Here is a 20,907-nt window from a genome sequence, read left to right as displayed (position 1 = left end):
GGCGAGTCTAAACCCAAGAGCGGTAAGATCTGGCCCACGGGAGCGGGCTGGGGGCGACTGCTGTCTTGTTGGGTCCCCTAGGGACAAACCACACTGTCTACTCCATTTCCTTTCTCACCACCATCTTCATGGCTCAAACTTAAAACAGCTGGTAAAGTAGATGCTATTCCTTTCCCCATTTTCCAGATGAATTTTGAAAAGGGTAAGGTCACTCAGCTGTGAGCAGGCCTTGAGACCTGGTTTAACTGACTCATCAGTCCATGCTCTAAAAACTACTAAGTTTGTTGTACCTTTATGTTGAATTAGCATTGGATAGTATTCAGATTTAAACAAGAGAGGGTGGGGCCCAAGGACTTTTAAAACTCAAGTCTGATATTTAAAAATTCGACCCCGGATAGGGTCCTCATCTTTCAATGGTTTTATTTAATATAGTTAATACAGTTTTATTTAATATAGTTAGCAGTGAAGAGTGCAGACTCTGGATTCAAAATTTTTGGGTTCAGGCCTTGAGTGTCCGAATTTCCTTATCTTTCAAGGTGGAACTAATATAATATTAAATAATAGTTAAGAGTACCTGACACCTATTAGGTACCCAAAACATTATGCCTGTTTTTGTGTTTTAACAGGGAAGATATTTCTGGTCATATTTAAGTTGTGACCATATGATAGCTGGCATTTATTGAGGGCTCCCATGGACCAAGTACTAGTCTAGGCTATTGCATCTGTTATCACTACTCCAGTCATTAACTTGTCTGGCAAGGTAGAATTGTTCCTATTTAAGGAAGGAACAAGCTGAAAAGGTAGAATGTTAGGAGTTGGCAGAGTCTGGAGTCTGTTCTCCATCTTATTTCAAAGCCTGTGTACTAATTTCTTCTCTTTTGTATTTCCATTATATTAATGGTACTAGAAAGGTGTTTTTGGTGAGGGGGAGGTATTTGGCAGAGGGAAACATTTGGAATCCTTAAATGTAGAGGTCCAGTTGCTTAAAACTTAAGATTAAAAAACTGGAAGGCTAACTTAAACTCTAAGGTTTACTGATGAGTTCAGAGTTTACCAGCTGGTTATGACAAACTTGTTTACCTGCTGTGCCTGAGGACTTGTAGAGGTTGCTGATGGAACTCGGGTGGAAACTGCTTGTCTCCATAATAAAATAATGCTTTACATATTTCAGGGATTAGCATAAACTCTCAGGCCAATCAGGAACTTGTATGTAGACTAATTTGGGGGTTTTATACTGTGGATCTTTATCATGATCCCTCCAAAGATTAAGGATAGTGAGTCCTTTTGGCCAGTGTTGGAATTGGTTTAGTGTGGTCTGCGTATTTCTCAAGGCAGTTGATAATAGCTTTTCTTTTGCACTGTTTTCCAGGTATGATATTATATAATGATTTGGGTCTCCAACTATCTGAATTCTCAGTTTTTTCTAGGACCCTTCTTTAAGCCACTAACAAACATTCATGAGTCAGCTGCAATAAATTTTATTGTTTAAAAAGTTTATTCCTTAGTAAGCAGTAGGTGAAAGCTTGTGATACCCCAGACAAAACAACAAAAACTGAGGTGTCTAAGGCATTTTACTCCTATGCCCTTTGAATGTTTAATGGAGCTGATTATCTATCAGTGTGAATTCTATTATAGCTTGACCAAAGCAAATAATTTGTCAGTGTTTTTTTTTTTTTTTCTTTTTTTTTTTTTGAGACTGGGTCTCCCTAAGTTGCTGAGGCTCTTTGAATTTGCAATCCTCCTGCCTTAGCCTGCTGAGCCGCTGGAATTACAGGCATGCACCACTGTGCCCAGCTAAGTGTTAATATTTCTAACAGTTAATTTGGATAGGTATTGTTTGGTTCATTCTCACTTTTTATTTTCTTGTCCTGGGGATTGAATCCAGGGGCGCTTTACCTCTGAGATACATCCCCAATCCCCAGCCCTGTTTTGAGACAGGGTCTTGCCAAACTGCTGAGTCTGGCCTGGAACTTTGGATCCTCCTATCTTGATTTCCCAAGTTGCTAGGATTGTATGTGTACCCCACATGCCTGGTTCACTCTTGAGTTTTTAAAGTGATTTCTGTGTGTTTTGTTTTTTAAGTTGTAGGTGGACCCAATACTTCAATCTTTATGTGGTGCTGAGGATCGAACCCAGTGCCTCACAAGTGTTAGGGGAGCACTCTACCACTGAGACAACCCCAGCCCGATTTCTGTTTTTTTAATGTGTTTAAATACTACAAAGTGAACTTAAAACTCTGGTTCCCTTTATTTATTTTGGTAGTGGGAATTGAACCCACGGGCACTTTATCACTGAACTATATGCCCAACCTTTTTTACTTTTTGAGACAGGGACTTGCTAAATGTTTGGAGTGTCCTCAAATGAGCCACCATGCTGCCTCAATCTCTCTATGTGACTACAGGCAAGCACCACTAGTTCACCTTCTTAATTGGAAACTTCTGAGGAAGAAAAAATTCGTGTCAAGGATGTTAGATTTCATGAAGTATATAAGTGTGCTCTCAGGTGGCATTAGTTTTTAAGTGTTTGTTAGAAAGCTTGACCATGTTTGCCCTTGTCAGCAAATGTTCCTTTGGCTGAATATACACTTCTATACCAACCACAATGTACCGCTTGCATTTAGGAATAGCTTGCATTTAGAAATATAGTTTATTGGAAGGGATTAAAAGATTTGCAAACTGGGATGGGGTTGTGGCTTAGCGGTAGAGCCTCACCTAGCATGCTTGAGGCCCTGCGTTCGATCCTCAGCACCGCATAAAAAAAAAATAATAAAAATAAATCAAAATAAAGGTATTAATGTCCTCCTACAACTAAAAAATAAATATTTTTAAAAATTAGCAAACTGTCTATATTGGCTGATTTTTAAAGTTGATCTGAAGGGTAGCAAATGCTGCCTTAAGAGCATTGTAGCTGGGTGGGGCAAGGTGGCAGGCACCTGTAATTCTGATACTTGGGAGGCCGAGGCAGGAGGATAGCAAGTTGGAGGCCAACCTGGGCAGTAGTGGGCAACATAAGGAGACCCTGTCTCAGAAAGCAAAATGATGGGGGAGGGGATACAGCTGATGCCAAAGCTGTTACAACAGATACTTAGAACCTTTGATACAATGACTCAGAGATGGTTGTGCTAAGGAAAAGGTACACTCAGGTTTTGCATAATTTCATGAAAAGGTTTCTGAAGTATTTCAAAAGCTGACTAAACACCTGATATAGTTGATCCTGGTGGGAATTATTGAAAGGACAGCCTCAAATTTTAGAGTACCAAGTTAAAGGAAAAAAGGAGGGTGAGATGCAAAGACATAGTTTGCCTTTTTTTTTAAGGTAAAGAACAAAAGATTTTTCATACTTAAATATTTAATCGTTTTCTGTCTCCCTTTCCTACCTCATGAGGAAAAAACTTTTGTTTCTATACTTTAAATCATGTGAGACACAAATGGTCATTTGCTTCCTAGCTACATAGCTGCATTTGCTTGAGCCTTTGTTTCTGTGGTTGGCTTGTTTGTGCTTCATTTGTACACAGGAAATGGATAAATTTGGTACTGGGATTTTCTTGATCTTTCCGGCCAGAATTGCATGCCACAGTTTCTTTGCCTTGGCTAATTGCTTCAAATATTTACAGAACATTCTTTTTCTTGAGTATACTTCTATAGCTTTATTCCAGTAGGGCTAACATGCTGTTCTTATAACATTTCAACAGTGAATATCCCATGAATATAAAACTCAGAGGAGAGAGATGTTTAGTGAGTTGGAGAATTCATAGAGAAAGTAAAAAGAGGCAAGAAAGAGGCTAGGCAATTTATAGCCTAAGAGTGGACCCTGGCCAGGAACTAGACTCTTGCCCCATCCTGGGCCAATGGCACTGTCATGGAGGTTAAGGGAAGGTCAGTTATTATGAAGCAGTTATTTTGAGGTTGGTGGTATGAAGCACCGTCCTGATACTCTTCCTGTCATTCTGGTAACAGAAGCTAGGTTACTAGGTAATCTGCTTTGAAGAATACCTCTGAGGTGTAAGTGGACCTGGCAGTTTTGACTTTGAAAATCGTGATTTTAAAGCCTTCAGTAAAACCACTTAGACCCTCAAATTCTTATAACTTTTCTGTTGGCTGGAGTCCTTGATTTATTATGTGGCTTAACAAGTTGGAAGTTTAGTGGGTACTCTTGTCTAGAATGATTTTTATTTATTAGGCTTTCAAATCAAGGCAACTGTGGGCTAGCCACTATAGTAAACATCTTATAGACGTTTTTTCTTATTCAGTGAGGAAGGAGGGTAAAGTATTAGTCCCATTGTACAGGTGAGAAAACCAGGGCTTAAGAGGCATTAGAGTTGGTTTGTCAAGTAAATTCTTATGGAATCTTAGGAGACGTTTATAAATATACTTTATATAATAAACTCACCAAGCAAACTTATTGGCACATGCATCGTTCCTGATACCACCTCTCTCTTCCTTTCATTCAGAATTACTAATTACAGCTGGATTCAATTTGTTGTCAGTTGATTCTGTAGTAAGGCCATATGTTGCCCCTCTGGAGGTGCTTGTCAACCGCTCTGGATGATGGGTAAGCAACTTGCTTGTGATTACAGCATGAATCAGCAACAGAAACTTCCTGGCTGGTATTCTGACCTCTAGGCTGTGCCACCTGTTAGAACTAGAGCTAGAAATGTTGATGATGCCAAATAATTTTAATTCTGGAAAACTCATGCCCCTTAATGGGGGAAGAGACTGCTGTTACTTTCCATTTGGGAAGTGTGGAAAAACTAAGACACTGGATTGTTTTTAAGTCTTTTGTTGACCCTGAGAGCCAAAGTTCTGGACTTGAGCCGTTTAACTAATACTCTTGTCCTTTCTGGATTGTGTCTTAACATTATTTATTCTTAGCAGTTATTCTTAGCTCTGTGCATCAGAATCTCCTGAGGACCTTTTTTTATTTTTTTGCTACTGAGGATTGAACCCAGGGGTGCTTTCCTGCTGAGCTACATCTCCTACATCTCTAGTCCTTTTTGCTTTTTAAGATGGGGTCCCACTAAATTGCTGAGGCTGGACTTGAACTTGAAATCCTCCTGCCTCAGTCTCCTGAGTTGCTGGGATTAAAGATACAGGCCACTATGCTCAGCCTGAAGACACTTTTTAAAAATACTTGTGGGGCCTTTTCCTGGAAATTCAATCTGATTCTTTAAGTCTGGATTGGGCCTTAGGGTCCTGGGTGTGCATAATTTTAAAACTGGAAGAGAGACTTTGTTGTGCAGCAAGGATTGAGAGCCATCATGCTGAGGTCTAAAACTTCACCATAAAACAAAAAGAACAATAAATTCTTTTTTTAAACGACCAAAAGAAAAATGTCATCATAGACATTTTTTCCCAAGAACTTGACTTTTTGTTTTCCAAAATCTAAAGTAGATCATCTCATTGCTTCTATTAGAGAAAAGAGCGTGAATTCTGTATATATATTCTGGCAAGCTGTTTACAAAATATCTCAAATAGCACTACTAAATTTTATCTCTGGGTCCCAGGCAGGACAGTTCCTTCAATCTTTAGCTACTTACTGCCTGGATTGAGAGATAAGAGCCACAGTCTCTTGAAAGGTCTGACTTGATATCCTCAAGTAAGTAGAAGGAGGGAGTTGATTTTTAGCCACTAAAATCACAAATTCTTATGTGATCTGTCATATAATCTGATTTAGAAATGAGCAAGCAGTTCACTGTCCACCAGAGAGCATTTCTGTAAGTGTTATGAAATGGTTTCCTTGCTAGTGTGGTAATAAATGAAGAAATGAAAACAGTCCTCTTGCTGAATGCTAGTTTATTTTCTTAAGCTCTTACAGTGTAGAATTTGGCTTCACCTAAATTTGTGGAAACTGAAGTGCCTTTCTGGTGGAGGATCCTCTGACCTTTTTTTGTGTGTGTGCTGGAGATCCAACCCATGCATGTTAGGCAAGTGCTCTACTTTTGGGATACATCCCCAGAAAGGTGCCTTGTTTGTTTGGGGAGTAATGAGAAGTGAATCCAGGGATGCTTTGCTACTGAGCTATAGTATCTTCAGCCCTTTTTATTTTATTTTATTTTTTGAGACAGAATCTTGCTAGGTTACTGAGGGTCTCATTAAATTGCTGAGGATGTACTCAAACTTGTTATCTTTTTGCTTTAGCCTCCCAAGGCTATGGAATTGCAGGTGTGTGCCACTGTGCCTGTAGAAAGGTGCTTCCTTCTACCCCTCCCCCTCCCTCCCTCCCCCCCTCTCTCCTCTCTCCTCTCTCTCTCCTCTCTCTCTCTCCTCTCTCTCTCCTCTCTCTTCTCTCTTCTCTTCTCTTCTCTTCTCTTCTCTCTCTCTCTCGGATTGAACTAGGGGGCATTCAATTACTGAGTCACATCCCCAGCCCTATTTTGTGTTGGGATTACAGGTATGCGCCATGGTGCCTGGCCTAGAAAAGTGCTTCTCTTGAAAATAAGTTGAGTCAAATGCAGGATCATATGAAACAGCCTTGAATGATGATGTTTGGGGAATGTTTTCTTTTTCTTTTTTTTCCTACAATGCTGGGGAATTAAACTAAAGGCCTTGCATGTGCCAAGCTATTATTACTTAGCTTTATGCTCTCAGCCCGTTTTCTTTGTATGTCTACTCTTATAAGACTTCATTTGTTATCATGAGTTGATGTGGAATGGGGTTAAGAAGAACGAAGCAGGAAAATGGCTGAGGTTAGTTTTCAGTGGTGAAGAGTTGGGCTGGGACTGTAGGCAGAGTGCTTGCCTAGCATGTGTGAGGCACTGAGTTCAATTCTTACACAACATAAAAACAAAATAAAGACATGCAGTTCATACACAACTGGGGGCGGGGGAAGAGTTAGCCTGGAGTTCTGTATACCCTGAATTCATTTATATGGGAAATTTTTTTTTAACAGTGCTTGAGATATTGACCTTATGTATCCTAGGCAAGTGCTCTCACCAAGCTATACTCCCAGTTCATATTTGAAATTTTTTCATGAAACTAACTTCGTTGGTTGAGGATAAGGCAAAATGTCAATGAGACCCGAAGCTTTACTTTTTGCTCGTGTGTGTGTGTGTGTGTGTGTGTGTGTGTGTGTATGTATGTATGTGTTGTAGGGCGGGGGGGGCGGTGTACTGGGATGAGAAGCCAGAGGTGCTTTACCACTGAACTACCTCCCCAGTCTTTTTTTTTTAATTTTTTTGAGATGGGGTCATGCTAAATTGTCCAAATTTGCCTGGAATTTGAGATTGAGATTGAGATCCTCCTGCTTCAGCCTCCTGAGTTGCTGGGATTACAGATATGTATCACCTGCCCAGTTTAGCTTTACTTTCTAATTGCTACCACTGGTGCCGTGTTTGCTAATTGTTGCCAACCGAGGAGTAGGGAAAAGTTTAGTTCTTTAGGTTAAAACTCTGGTCACTCTCCCTGTTTTATGGTCATTAGTGGATTGAGCCTACCCTGGCTGTGTTTCTGTAATGGTATATTCCATTTACATTGCTGCCATTTCATGGTTCAATTTCCAGGTTGTAGTTGGTTAGGTTTGGACAGGATGGCTTATCTCTCATTTATCCCATTAGTTGATTGAACTCATATTTCCTTTTATTTGACTTTATTTAGTCTGCTGTAAAGTAAGCTAGTGAATTTACTTATCTGGGAAAAATTTCTTATAAATATTAGTTTTAAAAATTACTCAGATAAATCTTCAGAACAGCAATTCTATGTAGTTAAGTCATAATCTTAGAGGTGAGGCCTGAGCACAGGAATCCCTTAAAAAGTTCATCTGAATGATTCCTGTGAATGACAGGATTGAAAACCACTGTAACAGGATGAAAGTGAATGGCTCCATTTCCCCCAAATTAACTGTCATTAACAGTGTGGTGTATTTCCTTGGTTTACATGAATCTCTTAATTTATATACTTTTAATATAAGCAAGATGAAACTATATTTGGGAGGGTAGGAATCTTTGTAGTTTCTGAAGTTCATGCTGGAATTTCTTAATTTTATAAATTATCACTATCAAACCCTTAATTCTGAGCATAAAACTGATGGATCTTTTTTTTTTTTTTTAATGAAAAGTCCTCCAATTTCAGTTAGGCTCAGTGCATGCCTATTCTATAGTCTAGGCTACTCAAAAAGTTAAAGGGTGAGTATAGTATGAGCCCAGGAGTTCAGGCCTGCTCTTTGAAAAAGCCACCCTCACTTTCCACTCTAAATTTTTGCTTTTAGTCATTATTATGTAGACTGGTTCATATTTCCATATTGCAATAGTATAATAATAGGGTGATTTAGGAAAAACTTTGTTTTTGGTGTTACTGTGGGCCTTGTGCACATAGGCATGTAATGTACCACTGAGCTACATCTTCAACCTTCTTCAACCTTTTTCTACTTTAAGTTATATATGGTTCTCAGATAGGTTTGGTTTTATTATTATTTTTTTTAAGTTGGTAAACTTAGCATGTATGAAGTATGCTCATGAAGGTTCTTTAATTTGGGGCAAAAAAAAAAATCCATGCAGTTCTCTAGTGGAAAAAATGGAGCAATGAATATAAAAAGACTCTTTACACAAAATACACATGGTCAGCAGATTACAGCCTGTAATCCCAGTGGCTGGGATTGTGCGAACCCACAGGAGGATTGTGGCGTCAAAGCCAGTCTCAGTAGTGGCAAGGTGCTAAGCAACTCTGAGACCTTGTCTCTAAATAAGATACAAAATAGGACTGGGGATGTGGCTCAGTGGTTGAGTGTCCCTGAGTTCAATCCCCGCAATCCTCCCTATTGCTAGTTATGAGAAATTCAGGTTTAAAATTAAGGCATTTTGACCTTTCAGTTAGAATATTCGCAAGAGTAAAGTGAACTAGCATTCTCTTTTATAGTGCTGTTAGAACATAAATTGGTATAACAGTTTTAGAAAGCAACTTGAAGATGTGTAAAAGACTTTTAATGATCATATTTTATCAGCTAATTTCATTCTGAGAATTTGACATAGTCTATAAAGCAGCAAAATTTTAGATGCTACCTAATATATTGTGCTGGCAGATATAAAATTTTAGATGCTACCTAATATAAATGTATGGCAGACAGTAGTGCAGTCGTTAATTATGCTTTTGAAGTCTAGGAATGGGTGAAAATGTTCAGAGTAACAAGTAAAAGACAGTGTATCTTGTATGCTTGCCGTTTTACATAGAACATGTGGGAAGTATATTGAAAGGAAATTAAAACTATTAATAAGTCAGTGTTTTGTGGATACTGGCAACTTTATTCTTGGATAATTTCAAAATTTAATATTCTTATGTAATTGAAGGAAAAAAACAAGAGACTTTTTTTTCCCTTGCCCTAGGGATTGGACCTAGGCCCCACACAGGCAAGGCAAGCACTCTACCATTCAGCTATGTGCCCAGCCATTTTTTTTTAATTTAATTTATTTTTTTGCAATAGTTGGGATTTATCCAGGAGTTTCCCTCAAAGCCAAGCAAGTACTTTACCACTGAGCTATATCCCCAGCCCTTAGTTTAAATTTTATTTTGAGACGGGGTCATGCTAAGTTGTCCAGACTTGCCTGGAACTCATGGTCCTCCTGAGTAGCTGGGATTACAGGTGTGAACCACTATGCCTGGCATAAGAAACATTTTTAAAAAGGATATAACTTGGATATAAATCAGACTCGTCTAGTATTCTTTTAGAGCTCAACTTTTGTTCTGTCAATTTATTAGCTTCTCAGTTTGGCTTCTAAAACATAAATGTTGTTTTGCTTCTATGCCTCTTGACTATATCTGCTTAAGCCTAGGTCAGCCCTTGCAGTATAGAATAATGTCTTCTGTCCTGCTGCCAAATAAAGTACTTTTTCTTAATATAGAATGGCTGTTTCCTTTCCTCTTTATCTGAATGGACTTTTACAAGATACATGCCTAGGCTTGTACAAGAGACATTATGAACTGATAATCTCCATAGTTTGATCTGTACTCTATTTGTCCTGAGGGAGGGACTCCTTAGGCTGTCATCAGAACAAAAATCCCACATAAGGGTTGTCTTCCTCAAAGCACCAATGGCTGGCTAAACGCATATTTTTTGGAAGTTGTGGAAAAGTCCATTTTCTCTTTATTTAAACACAATTTTTCTGGGAGGTGGAGAAAAATTATTTCACTTATTTAAATATGTAACTTCTTAACTAATTCCTTTGTGTTTCTTCTTTTCAGATGGAAAGAATTCAAGTGGATCCAAGCGTTATAATCGCAAGCGTGAACCTTCCTACCCCAAAAATGAAAATTTTAGCAACCAGTCCCGTCGCTCCAATTCACAGAAAAACAAAACTTTTAATAAGATGCCTCCTCAAAGGGGCGGCGGCAGCAGCAAACTCTTTAGCTCTTCTTTTAATGGTGGAAGACGAGATGAGGTATGGACTTTGAGATTGTCATTCCTAGAATATGAGCATGAGTTTTTTTGTTTTTCCTGTAGTTGAGGGGAGCAAGAGGTAGAAGAATGGGTAACCAAAGCAATCTTGGGTAGTTTAGATTTAACTAGGTCTGGAGCTTTGCCTCTTTTTTCTTCTGAAGGTTATTAAAATTTTCTGAGGAAGAAGGTTTCATAATTATGGAATGTGAGAAATTATGGCATAATTTGGGACCTTACTTGTATATTAACCTGAATGCCTGTCAGCAAGACTGATTAATTATTCTGCTTGAATGGTCCATACTCTGTAACCATTACAGAATAAAATAGTTGTTCACTCAGTCACTGGGAATTTATTCCTTGCCTACTTGCACCAAATACCATTTAGGAGTTGGGGATACAGCATTAAACAAAAAATTGGTTTTTTTGTCCTTTGGGAGCTTATATTCTAGTTTGGAGAGACAATAATTAATTTTTGGTTTTGCCTCAGGGATTGAACCCAGAGGCACTGAACCACATGCCCAGCCCTTTTTTATATTTTATTTAGAGACAGGGTCTTGCTAAGTTGCTGAAGCTGGCTGTGAATTTGTGATCTTCCTGCTTCAGTCTCCTGAGCAGCTAGGCTTATAGATGTGCACCACTGCACCTGGCATGCTTTTTATTTTAAGATAGTCTCAGTAAGTTGCCTAAGCTGGCCTTGAACTTTTGATCCTTCTGCCTCAGCCTTCTGAGTTGATGTTTTTGTTGTTGTTTGTTTGTTTGTTTTTGCTGATGCTGGGTATTGAACCCAGGATTTCATTCATGCTAGGCAAGCCCACTCCTACTGAGCCACACCCCCAGCCTGGTGAAGATACTCTTGGTGAGAGTGATGCAAGGGGGGTGGTAATGGTGGAGGTGATGAGAAATGATCAGATCTGGGATATTACTTTAAAGTCAACAGTATTTTATTTGCTAGATATGGGGACTAAGAGAAAAGGCTGAGTAATGTTTTTGGCATGAGGTCAATTCAGGTACCATTTGCTATAGTAGGGAAGGTTTCAAGAGGAGTACAGATTTTTGCAGGGAGGAGGTACAAAGATTGAAATCAAGAACTTTATTTTGGAAATGTTATATTTTCATTGGAATACCTATTAGACATCTAATAGAAGTAGACAGTTAATTATGAATTTGAAATTTAAAGAGGAGACCCAGGTTGAAGAGCTGGTAGCATATAGTTGTTTTTTAGAACTATGAAACTAAATGAGCTGTATCATTAAGGAGTTAAATTGTAAAACAGCAATAGGTTGCTGAAAGTGGTGGTGTCATGCCTGTAATCCCAGCAATTTGGGAGGTTGAGGCAGGAGCAGAATTGTAACTTTGAGGTCAGCTTTAGCATCTTGTGAGACCCTGTCTCAAAAAGGGCTAGCTCTGTGGGAAAGCACCCCTGGGTTCAATGCCCAGTTTAAAAAAAAAAAAAAAAAACCCAAAACTGATCAAAAGAGATGGGGATGTGTTGAGTGGGTGCCTCAAATGGATTCAAAAGAGATGGGGATGTGTTGTAACTCAGTGGTAGAGTGCTTGCCTAGAATGTGTGAGGCGTTGGTTATCCTCAGCACCACATAAAAATAAATAAAGGTATTGTGTCCATCTCCAACTAAAAAAAAAAGTTTTTTTAAAAAAAAGAGAGAGATGGGATGGATGTGGTGGTGCGTACCCATAATCCCAGAATCTCGGGATGCTGAAGCAGGAGGATTGCAAGTTTAAACCCAGTCTCAGCAACTTAGACTTTGTCTCAAAATTAAAAAAAAAAAAAAAATAGGACTGAGAGGATGTGACAGTAGTTAAGTACACCTGGCTTCAATTCCCGGTACCAAAAGAAAAGTAGGACGGGAAGAAGAAACGGCAAGTTTAGACGATAGTTTCTAGTGGCTTTGCTCTGAGAAGTAAAAAGGTGAGATAGTAGCTTGAGAATATGATGTTGACAGGAATGTTAAGATTTGGAAGGTTAGATCTTGTCTAACCTAATGATTATGATGAGAGGGAAAAAATGATAAGAGGGGAAAAGGGGAGAATGCTGAACAGTGAGTTCTTGTGATCTAGTGTAGAGTGAAAGAATTGGTTTAGGAGTTTTGTCAGCTTATCCATAGTAATAAGAGAAAGACTTGTTAGCAGAATATTGGAGTTCTATCTGAATATCGTGCTCATTTTCTTAGTGAAATATATAAAGTTAGCTGAAAGAGGAGGTTGGAGAGCCTGAGGCATGAAGGAGTTGTCTGGGAGAATAGGAGACTAAAAGGACTATGGAAGAATAGTAGGATTGCAGTATGAATCTTAGGCTGTGTAAAGGGCTTCTTTGGTGAGACCAGTTGTGTGATTTTTAGCTATATTTTGCTGCCTTTGGGCTGCTATGGAGGTGAAGGTGAATACAGCAGATGAGAGAAAGGGCAATGAACTACAGGATCTAAGCCAAATAAAGCAAGGCAGTTTAGGAGATTGGATCCTTGGTTTGGAGACCTAAGGGTAAAGAATTACAATAAGGACTAACCCTTGAACAGAATGAATTTCTGGCTGGACAGTAGGGTGCTCAAAACTAATGATATGATCATTAACAAGCACGATCTACTCTATAAAGTAGTGCTCCGTAGTGGAAAAGCAAATCGTGTATCTAAAATTCTAGTTGCCACATTAAAAATGAAAAACAAGAAACAAGCTTAGGCAGTTGTAACTATAGTCTTATATACTTTGGGAGGCTGAGGCAAGAGGATTGCTTGAGTCCAGGAGTTCCAGGCCAACCTGGGCAATATAGTAAGACCTTGTTTCCAAAACAATTAAAATTAAAAAAGCAAGTGAAATTAATTATTATTATTATTATTATTGGTACCAGGGATTGAACTCGGGGCACTTGGGCACTGCCACGTCCATAGTCTTTGTATTTTATTTAGAGACTGGATATCACTGAGTTACTTAGAGCCTCGTCGTTGCTGAGGCTGGCTTTAAACTCAAAATCCTCCAGTCTTAGCCTCCTGAGCTGCTGGGATTGCAGGCGTGCGCCATTGCTCCCGGCCAAGTTAAATTAATTTTGACATATTTAACCAAGTATACTTAAATAAACTTAATATGTGGCATATCTAGGTAGTGGCTCCTGTATTTGATAACAGCTCTAGAAGGTATACCTGTCTAGGAGTGGGTGCCTCAAATGGGGTGAGGCAGGCTGATTGGAAGAGAACTTGATAGGTCAGCATCTTGGGCAAATGATTGGGAATTGAAATGGATGGTACCGTAGAAAGTGAACCAATGAGGACAATAGTTGAAGACAGAAGATGGAGAATGGGTAAGGTTTTGCTGACTGAGCACAAGCTCTCAGATCTAAGTTTGGGGCATTGGGGATGGAAGACTAATTAGGGGAGATCAGAGCCATGTAGACAGAGTCCTGGACACGAGATAAGGGATGATCTGGGAAGCCTGGTGCTTCCTGTAGTGATTTACATAAACAGGGTGGGGCAAGCTCCAAGATAGGTTGTTAAGGTAAAAAAGAAAGTCTGGTATGCCATGGCTTATGTTTATTTTATTTATTTTTGTTATACTTATTTTAAAAGGTCATGTACTATGATTCTGTATACATAAAATGTCTCGGCATATTTATTGCCTCTGGAATAGAATATACAGTTTTTCTTTTTGTACTCTTTAGAATCTTCACCATGGATGTGCACAGTAATTTGACTAAGCAGCAAAAGGCTTGCATTTGTATTTCCTTTGGCCCAATAATTATTACTGTATGTTGAAAAGAAATAATTGGAGTTTAGGGGTATAACTCAGTAGTAAAGCACTTGCCTAGCATGTGTGAGGCCCTGGATTTGATCCCTTGCATGCATGCATGCATGCATAAATAAATTGCAGGTGCCTTCATATTTGTGTACAAAGATCTATCCACAAATGTGATTATTGGAACAATTTGTAATAGTGGGAAAATTACACTGTCATAAATAAGGCATTAAAATATGGCATGCCCATATTACGTAATGATATACAGCCACATAAAGTGATAGTATACTGATATTAATATGGCAGAGTGTTTTATAATATTCAATAGGAAAGCGGGGGTGAGAAATGTACTTAGCTGTCTTAGCACTTACCTTTATCACTTCAGTTTGGAATTGTTGAAGACTGAAATGTGTCCTGACATTTCTTTCATCTTTGTATGCAGCACTATTATATATGGTTTTTTGCCACTTTGTAAACTGTTTCTGAATCTGCTGATTGGGTTTATTTCTGGACACAAGGGTAGTCTGTCTAGGTGTTCTAATTCTGTCAGTTTTAATTAACCAGGAATAGCAATGGGGTCTTAGGAAGTCTCTTGCAGGATCCAGAAACCTGTGGCAGTTACAGTGGCCTTTGGACTGCCTCCAGAGGGTGACTCAACAGACTTGCTGTGTCAGAAAAACAACCTCAAAACAAATAGCTAATAAGAATGAAGGTGTGGACTTCAGGTTTTAGTTCAGAAGTAGAGCACTTGCCTAGCATGGTGAAGGTGCTGGATTTGATCCCAACACCACAAAACAACAAAAACAGAAGAATGGAGGTTTACGAGTCCTGTAGGACTATGGGAAGATTAATCCAGTAAACAGATCTTTCAGCTTTAAGATAGCTAGGAGGAGTTTGTGCTGGGCTTTGTCATTTAATGGTTGATTTGCCATTTAGCAGCGCCGACTAAATAATTTCAGTCTTCAACAATTCCAAACTGAAGCACAGACTAAATAAGTAATGGGAATGTTAAAGGCTCTCCCCGACCCACTTCACTCTCATCTAGGTCTGGAATAGGGTTTTGCATTATCTCCTCCTAGGAAGATAATATTTAAGTCTTTTTTTTTTTTAATAGTTTAAGCTGTGTCAAAGGAGGGTTTGTTTTGGTTTCTACTATAAATTGGTTTTGTCCTGATCCTAAACACTTTAATTCTCCCTAGGTAGCAGAGGCTCAACGGGCAGAGTTTAGCCCTGCCCAGTTCTCTGGTCCTAAGAAGATCAACCTGAATCACTTGTTGAATTTCACTTTTGAACCTCGTGGCCAGACAGGTCACTTTGAAGGCAGTGGACATGGCAGCTGGGGAAAAAGGAACAAGTGGGGACATAAGCCTTTTAACAAGGAACTCTTTTTACAGGCCAAGTAAGTATTGCTTCTGGGGGAGAAAGTGGAATTGAGAGACTCGAGATAGTTGGGTTGCTGGGAGGAGCACTCCTTTAAACTATAGGAGAGAAGCAGAAAGGAAACCAATGCCTCTTTTTTGCCTTTTTCATTTTCTTTCCAAGTAGATGTTTTTGGTGCTTTAATAAATGGCATTAGTATATTGAAAAGGAGGAAAAAGTAGAATTGGACCTGATTTTAATCTCCTTATAAAGAAGAGATTTTTCTTCCCTCTGGTTTGGTGCTGGGGATTGAGCCTAGGGTGGGACATTGTAAGCATGCCCTTGACCTCTACCACTGAGCTACATTCCCACCCCTTTATATTTTTTATTTTGAGATGGGACCTCAAACTTGTATTCTTCCTGCCTCAGTCTCCTGAGTAGCTGGAATTAACAGGTGTGTACCACTGTGCCTGGCTAGAAGAGGAAATTTGTGTGTGTGTGTGTATACACACACACAAAAAAATTATATTTTTATATATTTTTTCAGTTGGACACGATATTTTTATTATGTTTATTTATGTGGTGCTGAGGATCAAACCCAGTGCCTCACACATGCGAGGCAAGCTGAGCCACAATCTGAGCCCGTAGAAGAGGAAATTTCTTTTTTTTTTTTTTTTTTAAAGGAGGCCTCTACCTTTTTCCTCCCTTTTTTTTTTGAGAGAGAATTTTTACTATTTATTTTTTTGTTTTTGTTTTTTGGCGGACACAACATCTTTGTTTGTATGTGGTGCTGAGGATCGAACCCGGGCCACACGCATGCCAGGCGAGTGCGCTACTGCTTGAGCCACATCCCCAGCCCCCAAGAGGAAATTTCTTAAGGAATAATTTAATGACAGATTGAAATGCTTAGCAGACATTTGCTGAAATACTGATTTCCTTTTTTTTTTTTATTGCTGAGTATCAAAAACAGTGCCTTGCATGTGCTAGGCAAGTGCTATGTCACTGAGTTAAATCCCCAACTTTTCCCCACCTCTGCATTTTTTTTTTTTTTTTGGTACCAGGGATTGAACCCAGGGGACTCTCACCCACTGAGCCACATCCCCAGCCCTTTTTATTTTTTTAAATTTTGTGACAGTTTTTGCTCAGGGCTTTGCCATGTAGCTGAAGATGACTTTGAACTGCTATCCTCCTGTCTTACCCTCCTGAGTCATTGGGATTATAGGCGTGCGCAACTGCACCTCCCACTTTTATGGATGGACAAAATACTTTATTTTATATGGTGCTGAGGGTTGAACCCAGTGCCTCACATGTGCTAGGCAAGTGCTCTATCACTGAGCTACAACCCCAGCCCTCCTCCCCACTTTTTGAGATGGGATCTTGTGTTGGTGCCCAAGCTGACATTCAACTTCTGTGCTCAAGTGATCTCCTGTGTCACCCTTATGAGTAGTTGGGACTAGGGATGTATGACTCCATCCCAGCTCCCCTTTGTTTTCTCATGTGTGGCATTAGGTATGATGGTTTGACCTTGTATTGAGACTGAAGTAACCATTGTATGCTTTATAAAACTGATCACAGATGATTTGAGAACAGTTTTCAGCTTCCTTGAAAATGAGTCGAGTTCTGGGATTCCAGGGGTTGAGGGAGGAAATCTGTTTACTTCTAGTTCAAAGGAGACCAACGGAAAACTTGGCTGGCCTTGGACCTCGGTCTGCTGAGTTTCTTCCAGAATCAGGGTTCAGGGTTCAGAATTGAGGCATTGTGAAGATGGTACTTCACAAATCAGGGCTGCTAATGACTTATATTTGAATTCTAAATGAAGAGCTGATTGAATTCAGCTGAGGATGTGGCGATTCTCACAGTCGGCCTTTTTTCTGTTTTCTTCCCTATTTCTAGCTGCCAATTTGTGGTGTCTGAAGACCAAGACTACACAGCTCATTTTGCTGATCCTGATACCTTAGTCAACTGGGACTTTGTGGAACAAGTGGTAAGTAGCTCAAAAAGTTTTAAGTTGTGGGTGAGAGAACAAAATAGGGACAGTGGTGACAAAGCATCTGCTGGCTGTGTTAACTGCTGATTGAGTTCCTTTTCTGTCTGGCCTTATGATAGACATTCTCAGAGGTCAGTTCCTGGTTCTTCCTGGAGTTTATTTTGTTACTAATTGGTCTGGCCTCAGGAGATAGAGTGTAGAAGGCTCTGATCGAAAGGTATATAAGCAGATCTGTCTACCAGCTACTACTGGGAAGTAGTAACCCAGAGAGAGACTCTTAATTTCCCTCCTTACCCAGAGGAGCTCGATTATGTGGACATTTCTTCATTGGCAGCCCTTTGTGTAATCAGTGTCAAATTAGCACACAGCTGCACTTTCCATCAAATCTACTGTTATTTGTTTAGCACTGAAGTTATGAACTCTCAGTGTCTCCCTGTTGATCCTAACAGGGAATCTGATATAGACTAAATTTGATTATTTTTCTTTTTCTCTTTTTTAAAATAAGTACCCAACTCTTGGGCTCACTATTGTGAAAATTTATAAAATCATCTGAGAATGACAGAAGGTCTATAAAACTTAATTTTATATATGTATGGTTCAAAAATATAGCCAGGTATGGTGGCACAATACGCCTGTAATCTTAGCTGCTCAGGCTGAGACTGAGGAATTGCAAGTTTGAGGCCAGCCTGGGCAACTTAACAAGACCCTATCTCAAAAAATAAGAGGATATAGCTCAGTGGTAGAGCACCTTTGGGTTAAATCCCTTGTACNGGGGGGGGGGGGGGGTGGGGGGGGTCTGCGGTGTGGGTGTGTATGATACACACTGATAAAATATAAAGTGAAAATCTTAAAGTGTTTTGGAAATTACTGATAGATTACTGCGGGACCTTTCTCAATGCCTTTCTATATATGTATCTACGTATTTTTTTAAAAAATGATATTATATGTCTTGTCATATTTTCCTTTAATGTAAAGTCTCCAGAATACCCATTATGTATTTGTTTCTCTTCTTTCCTTCCAATACTGGGCAGTACTGGGAATTGAACCCAGGGTTGCTTTACCACTGAGCTACACCCTTCAGCTGTTTTTTATTTTTATTTTGATATGGGATCTTGATAAAATGCTCAGGCTGGCCTTGAACTCATGATCCTCTTGCATCAGACTCCTGAGTTGCTGGGATTACTGGTGTGTACCATTGCAGCCAGCTATGTATTTGTTTTATTAAATCATTACTTTTGTTTTCTTAATGATTTGCTTAAAGTGTTGTCATTTGCCAGTGGCTTGGGAGGCTGAGGCAGGAGGATTGCAGGTTCCAGCCCAGCCTGAGCAACTTAGGCCCTAAACAACTTGGCGACACCCTGTCTCAAAATAAAAAAAATACAAAGGGCTCTGAATGTGGCTTAGTGGTTAAACTAAGTGCCCCTGGGTTCAATCCTCTGGTACTGAAAAGAAAAGGTGCTGTCATCTGTATACTTACATTGTTAGGCAGTTACGTAAAGGTGTGTTGAGTGGCTAGGTGCAGTAGCACACACCTATAATCACAGTGACTTGGGAGGGTGAGGCAGAAGTATTGCAAGTTCAAGGCCAGCCTCAGCAACTTAGTGAGACCCTGTCTTAAAATAAAAAGGACTGGGATGTAGCTCAGTGATAAAGCACCCAGTGCCAAAAAAAAGATGTGTTGAGTACAAATGTGTGGGGATGAGAGAGGAGAGACTTTTAACTTTGACAGCTCTTAGTCATTCCAGAAGTAATGAAATTGTGGCATTTTGATTTAGCGCATCTGTAGCCATGAAGTGCCATCTTGCCCAATATGCCTCTATCCACCTACTGCAGCCAAGATAACCCGTTGTGGACACATCTTCTGCTGGGCATGCATCCTGCACTATCTTTCACTGAGTGAAAAGACCTGGAGTAAATGTCCCATCTGTTATAGTTCTGTGCATAAGAAGGATCTCAAGAGGTAAGATGGAGCTATGTATTGGGTTAGACCTCAGTCAGCCTGCTCCTTGTTCTGCTTCACCTAAATATCCATGTTACAGTGTTGTTGCTACAGAATCTCGACAGTATGTTGTCGGTGATACCATTACAATGCAGCTGATGAAGAGGGAGAAAGGAGTGTTGGTGGCCTTGCCCAAATCCAAGTGGATGAATGTAGATCACCCTATTCATCTAGGAGGTGAGTTCTATTAATTTTGGGGGCAGATAATCTCAAGTATGCTCTTTTAAAACTATTGAATATCTTTATAGCGTCAAATATTGAGCCTTTAGCTAGAGGTGGTAGCACACACCTATAATCACAGCTGTTTGGGAGGCTGAAGTAGGGGAATGGCAAATTGGAGGCCAGCCTGGGATATTTAGCAAGATCTTGATCAAAAAAATAAAATAAGGAAAGGATGAGATGGAGGATGTACCTCAGTGGTAGAATGCCTCTGGGTGGGTTCAATAGTTTGTATTGACAAAAAAAAAAAAAAAAAGAAATTTAGCCTTTGGGCAAGCTAGTTCCAGCATTTCCAGATTAGTCAAGAATTCCAGTAGGATATAACAAATTAGAATAAATAAATTTTAAAAGTAATAAGAAAGAATACTAGTAGGTTAGAGTTTGCATGGAGTGGTTTAACTCTGGTTTCAGATTTCTTTCATTCATACACACATCTCTCTCTTTAATTTTTCTTTTTACTGAGCTTTATTTATTTATTTGTTTTTTTTTTTTTAATTTGTTTTTAGTACTGGGGATTGAAGCCAGGGCCTTGTGCACGCTAGGCAAGTGCTCTGCCTCTGAGCTATATCCTCAGTCCTTTTGCCTTTTCCTTGTGAGTAGCTGGGATTATAGGCATGTACTCCCACACCCGGCTTTACCAGGCTTTCCTGCACAGTGTTTGGTATTGTGCCCAGTCTTGGGGGTTCCATAGTCAGCAAGTCTTGGCACCTGTCATCAAGGAACTCGGTAGTCTAAAAGAAGAGGCCATTGGTAGACACACATAAAGGCATCAGGATAAGAGAGTGTGATATGTACATTTCAATCTTTAGGGTAAAGGTGGAACTCTCAATAAGTGGTATTGAAACAATTGACTGATCTCATGGTAAAATATGAAATTAGATACCAGTTTCGTACCAATCATAAAAGGTACTTCCAGATAGCTTGAAGAACTTAAAGTCCAAAAATTTTAAACCTTAAAAGAAAATATAGGGTCGGGGGGAATGGATGGCAGTCAAAACCTAATTAAAGTGCCGGGTACAGTGGTGCACGCCTGTAATGCCAGCAGCTTGGGAGGCTGAGACAGGAGAATCATGAGTTCAAAGCCAGCCTCGGCAGCAGCGAGGTGTTAAGCAACTCAGTGTGACCCTGTTTCTAAATAAAATACAAAATAAGGCTGGGGATGTGGCTCAGTGGTTGAGTGCCCCTGAGTTCAATCCCCAGTCCCAAAGGAGAAAAAAAGAAAAAAAAAAAAAAAAAAAAC

The 20,907-nt window shown here is 39.6% G+C and overlaps 1 protein-coding gene across 2 annotated transcripts in view; it reads left to right on the top strand.

The window, feature by feature from the left end:
• The first annotated feature begins 4,450 nt into the window (after positions 1-4,450).
• The window catches only part of Rnf10 (ring finger protein 10), a 30,851-nt gene continuing 14,394 nt past the window's right edge, over positions 4,451-20,907 (top strand). The window contains exons 1-6 of one of the 2 annotated variants that reach the window (XM_048785686.1): positions 4,451-4,551; positions 10,170-10,366; positions 15,303-15,502; positions 17,356-17,446; positions 19,225-19,409; positions 19,489-19,625. In XM_048785686.1, coding sequence (XP_048641643.1) covers positions 4,545-4,551; positions 10,170-10,366; positions 15,303-15,502; positions 17,356-17,446; positions 19,225-19,409; positions 19,489-19,625 — 817 coding nt within the window. In that variant the 5' untranslated portion in view covers positions 4,451-4,544. The remainder of the gene's footprint in view (positions 4,552-10,169; positions 10,367-15,302; positions 15,503-17,355; positions 17,447-19,224; positions 19,410-19,488; positions 19,626-20,907) is intronic. The other variant, XM_015505186.2, reaches the window with a different exon arrangement.

The sequence above is a fragment of the Marmota marmota genome, unplaced genomic scaffold (assembly GCF_001458135.2).
Source record: "Marmota marmota marmota unplaced genomic scaffold, marMar, whole genome shotgun sequence".
Taxonomy (NCBI): Eukaryota; Metazoa; Chordata; class Mammalia; order Rodentia; family Sciuridae; genus Marmota; species Marmota marmota.
The sequence above is the reverse complement of the archived record's forward strand: the minus strand, read 5'-3'. Positions and strand labels throughout refer to the sequence as shown.